This window comes from Physella acuta, unplaced genomic scaffold (genome assembly GCF_028476545.2).
Source record: "Physella acuta isolate Inbredline_101_S28 unplaced genomic scaffold, ASM2847654v3 ptg000308l, whole genome shotgun sequence".
NCBI classification, from domain to species: domain Eukaryota; kingdom Metazoa; phylum Mollusca; class Gastropoda; family Physidae; genus Physella; species Physella acuta.
Window position 1 is genome coordinate 1,227,501 of NW_026731827.1, and position 12,961 is coordinate 1,240,461.

Genomic DNA, 12,961 nt, shown 5'->3' on the forward strand with positions numbered 1-12,961 from the left:
CTAAAAATGAGAAAGTAAATGAAAATTTTCTTTAGAATTTTTATTGTGTTTTCTTGAATTTGTTAAACTATATTTCTTACAATAAACAATTATTTTAAAAAATTGTCTTTCCCAGGGCAGAGCTGTGTTTGCAAGTGGAAGTCCATTTGACCCAGTGCATTACAAAGGGAAGGTGTATCACCCAGGTCAGGGCAACAATGCCTATGTGTTTCCTGGTATAGCTCTGGCTGTCATTGCTGTAGACATTCGTTGTATCACAGAGGATGTCTTCTTGGCTGCTGCAGAGGTTTGCTTAAGTTATTTTAGATCTTTCTTACCCCTTAATTTATCAGTACATCATTTATTTCATTTAATTTTTCTAAAAAAAAAAAAGAAAAAATAATAGGTTTCTTTTTAAAACTCCTAAAAGTTTAAAATTAAATTTTTTAATAAATGCTCTCCTAAATTAATCAGTTTAATTAAACTAATTTAACTTAATTAACAAAAAAAATTGCCGGAAAAAATTAGTTTTAATTTTTTTTAAATTTCAGTCACTAGCAATGATGATCACCAAAGAAAACCTGGAAGATGGCAGGGTTTATCCATCTTTGTGCAATATAAGATCTGTCTCTCTGAAACTGGCTGAGGATGTTATCAATTTTGCTTACGAAAAAGATTTAGCACATCGATATCCAAGACCTGAAAATGTCAAGCAGTTTCTGCAGGATTTTGTCTATGACACAGACTACGACTCCTTCATCCCCCCTCTCTATGACTGGCCAGCATACACTCACAAGCAGCCTCATTTTTAATTTATTTTTGGCTCTCAGATTTTGAAAAATGTTTTTGACTTAATGTGCCCTAATCAAGTCATTCCAAAGCTTATTGTTGGATGTCTTAAATTTTTTAGACAAGGACACATAAGTTACTGACCTTTTAGCTTATCTTCAGAAACATAATTTGAGTTGATAATTTTTTTTAAAATGCGTCACCACTGCTTGCAATATTAATAAACAGGTATTGGTATTCAGACTTTTAAATACTCTAACAGTGTTTTTATATTGCTCTAGCTCCATGACAATTTAGTTAATACCTGATGTTCTCTTGTTTTTAGTCACAAAAGAGTGAAATATTTTATATTTAACACTGAATAGAAGTGAAATTTCAATGTGATTTTGTTTTTAAAAACATTTAGTAAAAATGTGTTGCCATAGTATTTTGTTTCAGAATGTGATTCCTTCAACTTCATCATTTCTAACACTATCTGTGATATAAATATTCTAAAATCTGACTCGTCCATTTCTTAAACTAACTACATGATGAGGGAAACATTTTGTGGCAGATAGAAAACAACCAGTTATACCTTATTTTACCATTGGGACCAAATACTATTTTTTATTCAACTTAGATATGTATTGAGAAACTGATATAAAGGGACATTTAGAGATGCCAGCCTACAGATTTTATTTTTATAAAGGCTGAAAATGATTTTTATTAAAATTTTAGCTCCATCTTTTATTGATCACCGGTGATGTTTTTGAACAGGAATCTAATCATTTATTATGTGTTCATTTAAGATTCAACTAACATTAAAAATCAGCCAACCTTATGATTATGAGATCTTAAACTTTAATTTACAATGTATTTTTTTTTATCTGTTTATAAGATTAAAATAAAAGTGATATTATGGATACATCCTTTTTCACAAAAAATTTAACATACCGATTTTTGACATCTTCAACAACTATTTTTAAGCTGAGGTTGCCATCACGAACACAAGTTGTATTTTAACATCTCAAAAAACTGTATACCATCAGGTGTTCATTATATACCAGCAACAAATTTTGAATTAGAGCAAATTCATTCTCTTCCTATGCGCTAGTATGTAACATTAATTTATTCTATTCATCTCATTTTAATTTACCTCTCCACATACACAAGACATTTGCTGCCCCTAATTATGATGTAGAGAAAAATCAAAATATATTACTGAATGTAGATGATTATTGCACTGTCTCCACCATCCACTTCAGATGATAAATTATTACTGCCATTCGGCTCTGTATAATTTCTGAGTACGAATAAGAGTATTTATTTGGTAGTCACGTTTTATTGTTTATCTTGCATTTTTAGAATTTTTTCAATCACATTTGTATAGATTATATTTTTGCACTTCTGTAGTGTATCTTAAATTTAAATAAATGATTTTAAAAAATTTATTCTAAATGATATAGCTTTTACTTGCCAATTTTATTTTCATTGAAGTATTGAAGAGAAAATAAATTTCTTAGACAAGCTAAGAAATCCTGTGTTGTCTATTCTTTTACTTTCATAATATTTGTATATCATGAGGGTTGGTTAGCATGGATCAACAAATATGGAATAACTGTGCTGTCATTTTGGGCTAAATTCACATTACTGTATTCAGGTGGGGGAATAATGAGTGCAGGTTGTAATTGCTAGTCTAGCAGATAATGTGTATAAATATAGTCAAACTTAACACATTTTTTCTTGATGTGTTGTTAAAAACCAGAAGTAACTAAAATACATAATCAAGGATAATCATTTATTTAACTTGTTGGAATGGTTATGCATATTAAATGAAATCTATACACAACAAGTGCTGACAATCATGCACTATTGGACACTCAAACCAATTCTGAAACTACCTGCTGTAAAACATTTGTGTAACACCAAAATTCCAATGTTTGACCTTCTGAACAAATTCAAAATATTTTTTATAAATACTTCACTTCTTTTTAAAAATTGTATTATGTAATGATCAAGCCATGAAAAAAACCAAAAGGTAAATGAAAATAATAATAAATTTGAAGACTAATAATAACAAAAACTTCTTAAATAACATACCACCCAACATGCAAGCATCAGCAAATATTACTACAATGCACAAGATCTTGAAATTGGTCCATTGATAGCGATACCAAAAAGGTATTACTACCATTCATAAAAATCATCCAACAAAAAAATGTATTGCACTAACATGAATTTAACAAGAAATAACATTCAAAAGTAAAACTTAGCAACCAAAAATTGTAATTATATATATACATTTTATATACTGTCAGGAAAATTATGTTGGCACACAGACTATTAGCATTTCTCAAAATGAGAAAGTATCAGTTTAACTTTTGTTTCAATTTTTTTTCAACATTGACAACAAAAGTAGCTATGTGGCATGAAAATTTCAACTAAATGTACTGTTACAGTGGGGAAAAAAACATTCATGGAATTTCAACCAGCAGTAACAGCTCTGCGTTCATGCCTGACATTTGATTTGATCTTCCTTATGTCATCCTTGCTGATAGCTGAAAGTAAACAAATAAGAAAATTATTAGATGCAGAATGCAGGATTGCTCACTTTAAAATGGGTACAAGCTAAAAACACAAAAAGTTAAAATAAAAATCACGCCAACGTGGTGACAACACATTTTGGAACGCTTAAAATAGATTTATTTTTTTATCAATTGCTGGCTACATTACATTTTAAAAACTGAAAACTCTCTTATACAATATTCTACAAAAACATTTCTAAACTAAATTATGTGAACTATTAAAACTTTGTATACATATAAACAATGAATAGGGAAAATTCACTTACATGATTTTAGGACATCACCTAGCAAACCAAGGCAACCCACTGCAAACACCAGGAACATTGCGTAGACAATGCAGGCCACAAAGCACAGAAAACCTTTGTCCTGGAAGCAATGATTCAGCTTAAATGGTGGACTCCACAGGTTAGACTGGATGCTGTTGCTCCGCGAGTAGTTATTGTTTTTGTCTATTGTCCCATGGTGCCTTGCAGATCGTGGTGTGATTCTTGAAGAGCCTGCAGGTGAGTTCTCAGACTCGCTGCTGTTATTACTCGTGGTGCTAATTAATCTGTCCATTCTCCGAGAAATTCTCCTTTCAGAAATGTTTTTAAGTAAACTAATGCTTGTCCTTCTATTGTTTGTGTTGGCCACACTAGAATCAACAACTGTTTTTCTTACAACAATGTCTGAGTTGAGATCATGAATATCACTTGTTTCTGAGGAATGTGAATCACAGGAGCAAAAAGACAGCTCAGAAATATCGTCTTTCTCTTCATTGTCTGAGCTGTTGAATCCGCTGTCATCATAAATGCACTCCCTGCTACTTTTGTGTCTGACCCGCCGACAGATCTCAAGTTCATCATAGTCATTGCTGTCAGAAAACTCCAGGCATTCGTCTTCTGAGTTTTGATGCTGTAAGACTTTGCCTGTTGGCACTGCAGACGCCTGATCGCAGTTTACAGGCGGACTGATGTTGTGTGCACAACAATCACCAGCTTCGGTGGTGACAGTCTGTTTGCAAAGTCCTGCATCAACTGTTGAAGATTCTTGATTCATGTCGCTAGTTGATTGGTACGACTGGTAGCTGGGTAAAGTATCAACTGAACAAAATCCAATGTCCAACAGGAAAAATATAGTCTGTAATCACAGCTTGATTTGTAATCTGGGACTACTTATCTCAAATTATATCTGTAGATAAAATAAAAAAATTAATTTAATTTTTCAACATTTTCACAAAGTTTATAAAATCAGCCAATATTGTAGAATTCCATAATACAACAGAGTAGAACAGTTTCTAATATAAATTTATGGTTTTGTTTTTACTCTTATTTATGACAATTATCGCAGTACGCTCAGATTTTTCTCAGACATTTTAAAGAATGTTTACGACCAGTCTGACATGACTATATATAAACCCAGCTAAACCAATTGTCCTTGACATACAATGCTATAGTACATGCTGCCTTGAGAGTATTAAATTAAAGATGATAGCCATACACAGAAAAACAAGGCCAAAAGACAAGCTCAGCATGGATTACAATAAAAATGGAATTTGGACTTTATACCCCGCAATATTTTACATTGTAAACAGTTACTGAATCTGTTAATAAAGAATTAATAATGTAAAATAAAGAAATGTATTTCTAATAATACAACTGATATATGATAAAAATGGTTGTATGTGGTGAGAAACCTTTTAAAAATATACATTTAGTTTTCATTGATTCTAAATATAACTCTTGAGTATCATTTAAAAGATTTGTTTGTAAAACAGCCAATTATGGAACACCCTTATGAGTTAGCATTCAATTTATTTACAATACGGACATCAGGTGGTCTAAAATAAAACTTGGCCTGGAAAAAAATTATGTGCATTACAAGCTTTGGCCTAGAACAGCATGACAAGCCAGCTATGCACATGTGACCTTGAAAAGTACAACATCAGAATAGACTAGCAGCTCGTGGGCTGGAAAAGTACAAGTCTACTTTAGAACTTTGTTATCTTTGGCCAGCAAGTAGGACATGGTTGTAACAGCTAAGCACCACATATTGAATAATTATTTCTAGTATTCTTGAGGACAGATAAATAAAACATGCATAACTAAAACAATTTCATCCCTAAAACATGCACAACTAAATCAATTCTATTCCTAAAACATGGACAACCAAAACAATTCTATTCCTAAAACATGGACAACCAAAACAATTATCCTTAAGACATGGAAAACTAAAATAATTTTATCCTTAAAACATGCAAAACTAAAACAATTTTTTTTCACTTTATTAACTTTTCAGCCACCTTTTCAGTAGTAAGAATAAGAATTTTTTTTTTTAAACAGCACTTTTGTTAAGAGTTACATTCCAGCAGAAAAACCAGAGAAATGTCAATTATAAAGTATAATGGGTTTTCATTAGTAGTTGAATTTTAAAAAGTTTATTCACCCTTTTTCATTACTATTAGTAAGAGATTTTTAAACTTTTTTTTTAGAAAAACTGTACTTTTGTCAGTAAGTCAAATAGTGTTTAAACAGATGTAAGGTATTAAGGAATGTTAAGACATTTCACACTTTGGGGGGGGGGGGGGGGGCTTTCCTTTAATATTTCAGCAGAAAAACTAGACAAATAGTAATGTGCAAAGTAACAAATGTGTGTGACAATTAGTGGAGGTGATTATCCAAAGTATGAGGTCCTTTGAGGACAACCCTATACATATTCTGCTAGCTGCATGTGGAGATGAGTAAAGCAAATACCACCATTACTCCACCAGTCCCAACAAGCAGTAATGACATGTATTATCTAATAATTCACAAGAATAGTTGTTATAGATACCCATGGATGTAAGTAATGGGAGGGAGGTAAAGGCCAGCTTGCCAGTTTGATTGATAGTCTCAGCAAGGCATGCTGGGAGGTGACCTAGTGCTTATACTGATATGATCTTAAAGGGTTAAGTTTATCTTTCTATAAACAGAATTGTTGTTTTAACAAACGCAGCTAAGTGTCAAGTGAACAGTTTCCAACAAAACTGAACAACAGATTATGTGAAAATGGACCATTAGTAACTTTGATTAACGTTTTTTCTCAAACCACTGACATATATAAAGGATGTTTTAGGCCTATAGATTAAACAAATATAAATGTGAACATTTATTTCACATCCAAACCTAAACTAATTTTACACAACACCATTGCAAGATTATGTGGCAGTACTGGACCAACCTGTAACTGAAGTGAATATGAACCCCTGCCGCCTTAATAGTAAAAAAAAATAGAAGAAATTTAAAAAACTATCAATCACAGAAAAACACTAAAATTTACTATCATAGGGCCTAATCATATAGGCCTAATATTGGACTAAATTGTAATAGGCCTATAGAATAGATTACTGAATCATTACTGTAATAATTAATAGATCTATAATGAAATGAATAGGCTAGAAAGAAGTTTATAGAAGTGTGTTATTTTTTAAGAAAGTGTGTAGACCTATGTCCTAGCCTATAATCCCTATATCTGAGTATATCAGTCAGTAATCAGTAAACTGAAGATTAATAAAAATAATATTAAATTAATGTAGGCCCCTAGGCCTAATTACAAATAAGACTAATCACTAGTAGATCTAGAATCTAGATCTAATTACTAATTAGTGTAGTGGCCAGAAAATTGCCTTAGATGTTTACAATTTTTACAACAGGCGGCATCAACACATAACAAAAACAATCATTCCAAAAATGAAAAATCCAAATGAATAATAAATGTCTAATAAATGAGGCAAACAAAAATGCAACCCAGAACCCACCACACCAAACAAATATCAATGTGACAAAATCGTAAATGCATGCTCATTCCTCATGCCGTGCTGCCTGATTTCTAGGTCTATGAATATAACTTACCAGCAATGCTAGACTTGGAATTGAATCTGGAACAAACATCTTGGTTTGAAAAGCATAAATCTGAAAAGCGCCCCAGCTTCGAAGTCTTAAGTATGCTCACAGCTTGGGTTCACCAACGTTCTTTATCTTCTACACGGGTGTTTACACGATTTGTTCACGAGTCCACCACGACCGGGAGTTTCCGAACCCAAGGTCGGTGACCTTGCATAAAATATAAACATTTTACAATCATTCCGCCAACATAGTCCAAAGTCCATCGGCAGCCAATCCCCGAAGAAAGAAAATGTCAGAATGAGGTTGCTTGCAGTTTGATCCAATTAGAAACCATTTATTTTTAGATCTATTCGTAAATATATCCTCACTAAACTAGAGGAAAACTACTAGAAACATTGGCCTTGACTATTGTTATGTAATACGTTGACCAGGAGAGGTATTCTAAATAAGAAGCGTGCAATCTGATGGAACTTTTGTGTACTTCAGTGTCAAGATAATTTTGCAGATAACGTGTCCCCGTTAAGGCCGGTAAAATAAATTGATTGTCTGCAAGATCGAGGGTCGTATGCAGCCATACATAGCTTACAAGAAGAAATATTAGATATCTTCAACTAATTGTTATGCACTTTGTTGGAAAACCTGTTGTTATTATTTTTTAATGGCATGAGGGAGCGCACGAAAATGACGTTATACTCCTTGGTGGTTGAGGTTCGGACTTGAGGTCTGAAGGGGGACGGAGGTAAAAAAAAAAAAATTGTAGCAGTAATGTAATGCATTATTTTAAAAAGGGAGATTTTTTAAAAGATGAATTGGAAATGACAATATGTTATCTTTTTAAAGACTTTTCTAAAAATTGTAATAATTAACCATTTTTCTACTGACCCACTAAGTTAACATTTTAGAAATAATTTTAAATCGTTTTTTATTTTCTTGTAGATCTATACGAGGTAGGCCCTATAGAGAAAGTATTGTAATCGTGCAGAAAAAAAAATCGAGATTTGCAACGTTTTACACCTCCCTGAGTCGGAAAAACATAGTTTTGCAATCCTGTCCATATGTCTGTGTGTGTATGTGTCTGTGAGCACGATAACTTGAGTACAGTTACAGCTAGGTTGAGGAAATTTCATATATATAAGTATTATATTAAATTTGTAGATCTGTATCAACTTTTCGGTGATTTCCGATAACCGGAAATGAAACTTTTTCTACTTTGAATATTTCAAAAGCCTATAACTTGATTACTATTTCAGTTAGATAAATGAAATTTCACATATAAGTAAAGGATCTAATTCTCTGTCAAATTTTGAGTAATTTCCGTTGTCCGGAAGTAGTAATTTACGCTATTTCCGATTGCTCAAAAAACGCATGTGAATTTATAAAGTACTAATAATATTCCGCACTATTATACACATTTTGTTAGGCGTTCCCTTGGTGCGCAATTCTTTTTTCTACGAGATTCTATTCTATTTTTAAAAAGTTTAAGTAATTAAAAATGGATTTAAAATATTGTCTATATCTCGAGTTGCCACCCCCCCCCCCCCCCGTAGTGTTATAATATAAGAATATTCGAGAAAGTTTAGGGGACATCACTCCCGGTTTATTTTTAAATGCAATTTGGGGCGAGGGAAGGCTTAATTAACTGTGCTGGCATTTAAGAGAAGAAAAATGTGGGTCTTTCATAATTATGTTCAATATATTGTCATAATGTAACCACCCAGATCTAAGAATTAAATGTTTATCAATACTGGTAATATGAAACCCTGTTTCAAGTGACAAACGCCTATTATAGGACGAAAGCGCGCAAATCAGGAACTGACTGCGTAGGCTACGTATTACTAAAATTTATTTCGGACCTTACTTCTTCTTCTTCTTCTTCGTTCTTAATTATTAGTGTTGAAGGTGATCGAGAATTATCTGCCAGTGCGTTTGAACTCGAGACTTTGTTCAAATTTATCAACCATGAGCTTTTTGCCGACTCGACCACGCCTCCAACACAATTAAGCGTTACGTGTCAACTGGTTATGCGCCATTGAGGCCATTGACTCCGATTTCAGCCTGCTTTTCTTTTTGGATTTGCTTCCATAGCCTTTATCCAACCAAGAACAAACTACAAGGCAGCAGTTGTTTAATTTTGGAGTTGTCTCTCCTAGAAGAGTGGCTGTCCCCAGCTAACGAGCCTCATCTGCCCGGGGGTTCAAACTCGAGACTTTTCGGTTTAGCAACCATGAGCTTTACCGACTCGACCACGCCGACCCCTGGACCTTACTAAATCGGCCTATTGACGACACCGAAAATAAGATAATAAAAAACCTTTTAAACTTTGACCTTTATTTTTAAAAAATCTATTAACTTTACAAACACAAACAACATAACGATGGCTCACCCAGGTTATAAATAGCTACATGTAATTTTTGTCTATGTGGGGGCGACGGGAAGAACACTAGTGCTACTGTTGTTATAAAAAATGTGGACTTTGAACCGGGCTTGACTGAAGACTGAGGTGACATTAGACCAAAGACTAGCTGACAGATCAGTGACCCGAACATCCGACTAGAAATTAGACGTCTCGACATGAAAGTTCAATGTTTATCTGTTTGAGATTTGTCAAAACATTTTTTCGATTATGTGATTTCCGTCACGTTCATTGATTATTATAATTTAGTTTATAGTGGGCCTACGATAGTAGTTCTCAAATAAAAATATTTTGATGCAATTATAGTGTGGAATAGTTTTTTTAAAAATGGGATTGACAGTAATGTAGCCTACTTCAAGAATAATTTCGCTGCTTTAATGGGTTTTAATTTTTGTTAAATCTAATGCTGCTATGTTTGTCCGCACATAAGTCCGTTCTCCCGCCCTTTCGTCCGCTGTTTTGTCCGTTTGTCCGTCTGTCTGTCCGCCCGTCTGTCTGTCTGTCATTGTATCTCTTTCTTTATTGTACTTTCAAGTGCTCCCCCCCCCCCCCCGGGAGAAAAAAAGCCTGGAAGAAACACTGGTTCCAGGTGGTTAATATAATTATGTTGTAAACTATATCGTAGAGTTTCTCAAGGCATCCCCCCAGTGAAGAAAGTCTACCCCCCCCCCCCCCGAACGAAATGGAATTTATATAGAAAATATATTCTTTTTTTACCAGTGTCCGTCGCCCCCCCCCCCGGAAAATGTATACCGTACCCCCCCCCCCCCCCCCCCCAATATCAAGTGCCCCCCTCCGGAGAAAAAAGTCTAAAAGAAAAGATAAACTGTATATCGGCTAGATAGGGGCTATATATAATGTAATATAATATCTAACTAATAGTATAGGCATAATACTTTTGATTTTCTTTATCAATTTAGCCTTTCAGAATGGTTCGATGCATAAACTGGCGAGCTACATTTCTCATTGAATCCCAAATCGAACTAAGACTTTACATCAGATTGAAATGAAGACGAACTGCTCATTTTCTTTTTAAAAAATGTCATAGAAATATTATGGGCGTGGTGGGGGCTATGGAAATGCCAAGTAACGTGTTATTAGCAAGGCGTAGGTAAAATGACAGATTGTTTTCTTTTAATATTTAATGTGTTCTGCCGTTTATTATTTCTATAACGGAATTTTGCTCCGATACACAATAAGTACTTCGTGTACATAAGAAACAACTATTTGATGCTCACAAACCAAGTCATCGTGTCTATGGGGCAAATGAAGTAGAGTTCACTTGTTTCTGTGACCTCGGCATATGAAGGTATAGTGTGGTCAACACTATGCCCAGCCGCCTTTACTTTCCCTAATGTGAGTTAGGTACCCATCAGAGTTGGGTGGACCCGAGACTTACGGGTTAGCAGTCGAGCTCTCTACCGCTAGACCAATCCGTCCCATAACGTGTACCCATACCACTAAACAAAATTTTATTTACTACCTGTCTACCACTACCATTCTAGTCTACCACTACCATTCTACTGACCCTGAGCTTTCAGTAACTTTTGTATTGTGGGGCGTTTTGTTCCACACCGGGTGACACCGTGGAAGGGGAGGGGGTGATACAAAAAAATTACTGGCAAAACGACGCTTTATCCAGATAAAATAATAAAATAGGAGGGAGAGGGGTGAAACCAACCCGAAAATGCTAAATTGTTGGAGGGGTGGGGGTGACACCGGATGACACCCGACCCGATGAAGCCACTGGGTAGCAATGTGAGAATAAACACAGAATTCTGAAAATAAATCTATAAACGAATGCATTTATAGTTGTAGTTTATAAAGTAAGTTAAAATCTGTCCGTTTAAACCGTTGTTTCGACAGATAAAAAAAAAATGTTATATCTTGTCATTTCTGTTATACTAACTCTTCCATCAACGTTTCTCATAAAGTAGCCTGTGTTTATTGTTTTCTGGATATGAGTGGTACTGTAGGGTAGACACACGTAGGATCGTATAGCACAACCTTGTTCGTTTATCTAAGGGGTCATCCATAAACGACGTCATGCTTTTTTGACGCTTTTTACCCCCCCCCCCTCCCATCCGTCACACTGTCACAAAATGCCAGACCCCGCCCTAAAATGACGTCACATGTCAGCCTATAACCCCCGTCAAAATTGTTTCTTAAAACATCGATATTTTTCCAAAATCTTGTCAAAACTCTGTCAATATAGAGTACGAGCCGACCCGCTGCGTATCATACGCCGCTATTTAGTTGTTTTTTTTTTCTACTTTTCAGTAATTTATAATTTGTGAATTCGACAGCACCAATGCTGCCACTGAAAATATCTGCTTAAAAACACTAACCCCCCCCCCTCCCCCACGTGAAAGCAGCCTCCTCTTAGTTACCTCCTCTAAGTTTAAAATCGTTTCAAACTAAATTATCTGCCCCTAATAGCCGTCACCAAACCCGTCTCTATGATTGTAAAATGTAAACAGCGTGACCACAGCTCACCAGACAATGTGGGGGTGGGGTGGTAGTGATAGTGATAGTGATAGAGAGAAAGAGAGGGGACTGCAAGGAGGCGCTTGCAGCTTGTTTTCTAACGGCTCCCAGAAGAGAATTATATATATATAGATAGATTTTAATCAATTCCTATTACAATTTATTAAAACAGTTTTCTAAAACGCAAAATCACGTCTAAAATTCGTTTTCTAGCATTGCTTTTTATAATGCAAAAGTGTGACGTCATACCATCTGAACCCCCCCTCCCCTCATTACACATTGTCACAAAATTACGGACTCTCCCCCCCCCTCTCCCTTACGACTGTGGCGTCATTTATGACCCCCAAATTCACTGACCACGCCGAATCTAGGGTAATTTATTATTTATTCTACATTAGGCCTAGACAACATTGACAATAAACTGCTGGCAGATGAGGCCAGAACACAAATGTAAGAACCTCACTTAATCTAAACCAGTCAAAACAAAAACCCATCAATTGATGGCGTGATGTAGAGGTCACTCGTTCTTTTCCATACTAAAGATATCAGTTTACTAATTGTTATCTGCATTGTTTCCTGTTGAATTATGAGGGATTTTCTCACGACTCACTATAGGTTCTGATATTTATATTGGGGTTTCAAACATAAATAATCTATTGACAAATCAATAGACGGTTCAACAGCTAGTATGAATTTACAAAAGAATCAACCGGTATAACCAGAAACGCAAAACTATAGCTATTTATTTTTCTGTTAGTCTTGATGCGTAGTATAGTTTTTACGCAGCTTGCGGCATTGTATGAAAACAAGATAGGCATAGCCCTACAGTATTTTCGCGACTGTATGGTAGGCATGAGCTTTAGTTT

General features: G+C 34.8%; 2 protein-coding genes across 3 annotated transcripts in view; one reads left to right on the plus strand and one right to left on the minus strand.

The window, feature by feature from the left end:
* LOC131940035 (NADP-dependent malic enzyme) overlaps window positions 1-2,291 on the plus strand; it is a 20,309-nt gene extending 18,018 nt beyond the window's left edge. Inside the window, exons 11-12 of the mRNA XM_059298573.1 lie at window positions 116-286; window positions 531-2,291. Of these exons, the coding sequence (XP_059154556.1) occupies window positions 116-286; window positions 531-791 (432 nt within the window). The 3' untranslated portion in view covers window positions 792-2,291. The remainder of the gene's footprint in view (window positions 1-115; window positions 287-530) is intronic.
* Window positions 2,292-2,530: 239 nt separating this feature from the next.
* Window positions 2,531-7,385, minus strand: LOC131940079 (uncharacterized). Of its 2 annotated transcripts, none has more exons than XM_059298646.1 (3): window positions 7,202-7,385; window positions 3,599-4,502; window positions 2,531-3,305 (listed from the first exon to the last, which is right to left on the minus strand). In XM_059298646.1, the coding sequence occupies exons 2-3, from the start codon at window positions 4,368-4,370 to the stop codon at window positions 3,232-3,234; spliced, it is 846 nt and encodes a 281-aa protein (XP_059154629.1). In that variant the 5' UTR covers window positions 4,371-4,502; window positions 7,202-7,385; the 3' UTR covers window positions 2,531-3,231. The 2 variants fall into 2 exon arrangements, with proteins under 2 accessions (XP_059154629.1, XP_059154630.1); XM_059298647.1 differs by lacking the exon at window positions 7,202-7,385 and adding an exon at window positions 4,638-4,684.
* Window positions 7,386-12,961: the final 5,576 nt, after the last annotated feature.

Coding starts and splice junctions, on each gene's coding strand:
- LOC131940079 (XM_059298646.1), bottom strand. CDS start 4,370: ATGAATCAAGAATCTTCAACAGTTGATGCAGGACTTTGCAAACAGACT. Junction 3,306..3,598: donor AGGTGATGTCCTAAAATCAT/GTAAGTGAATTT, acceptor GTTTACTTTCAG/CTATCAGCAAGGATGACATA.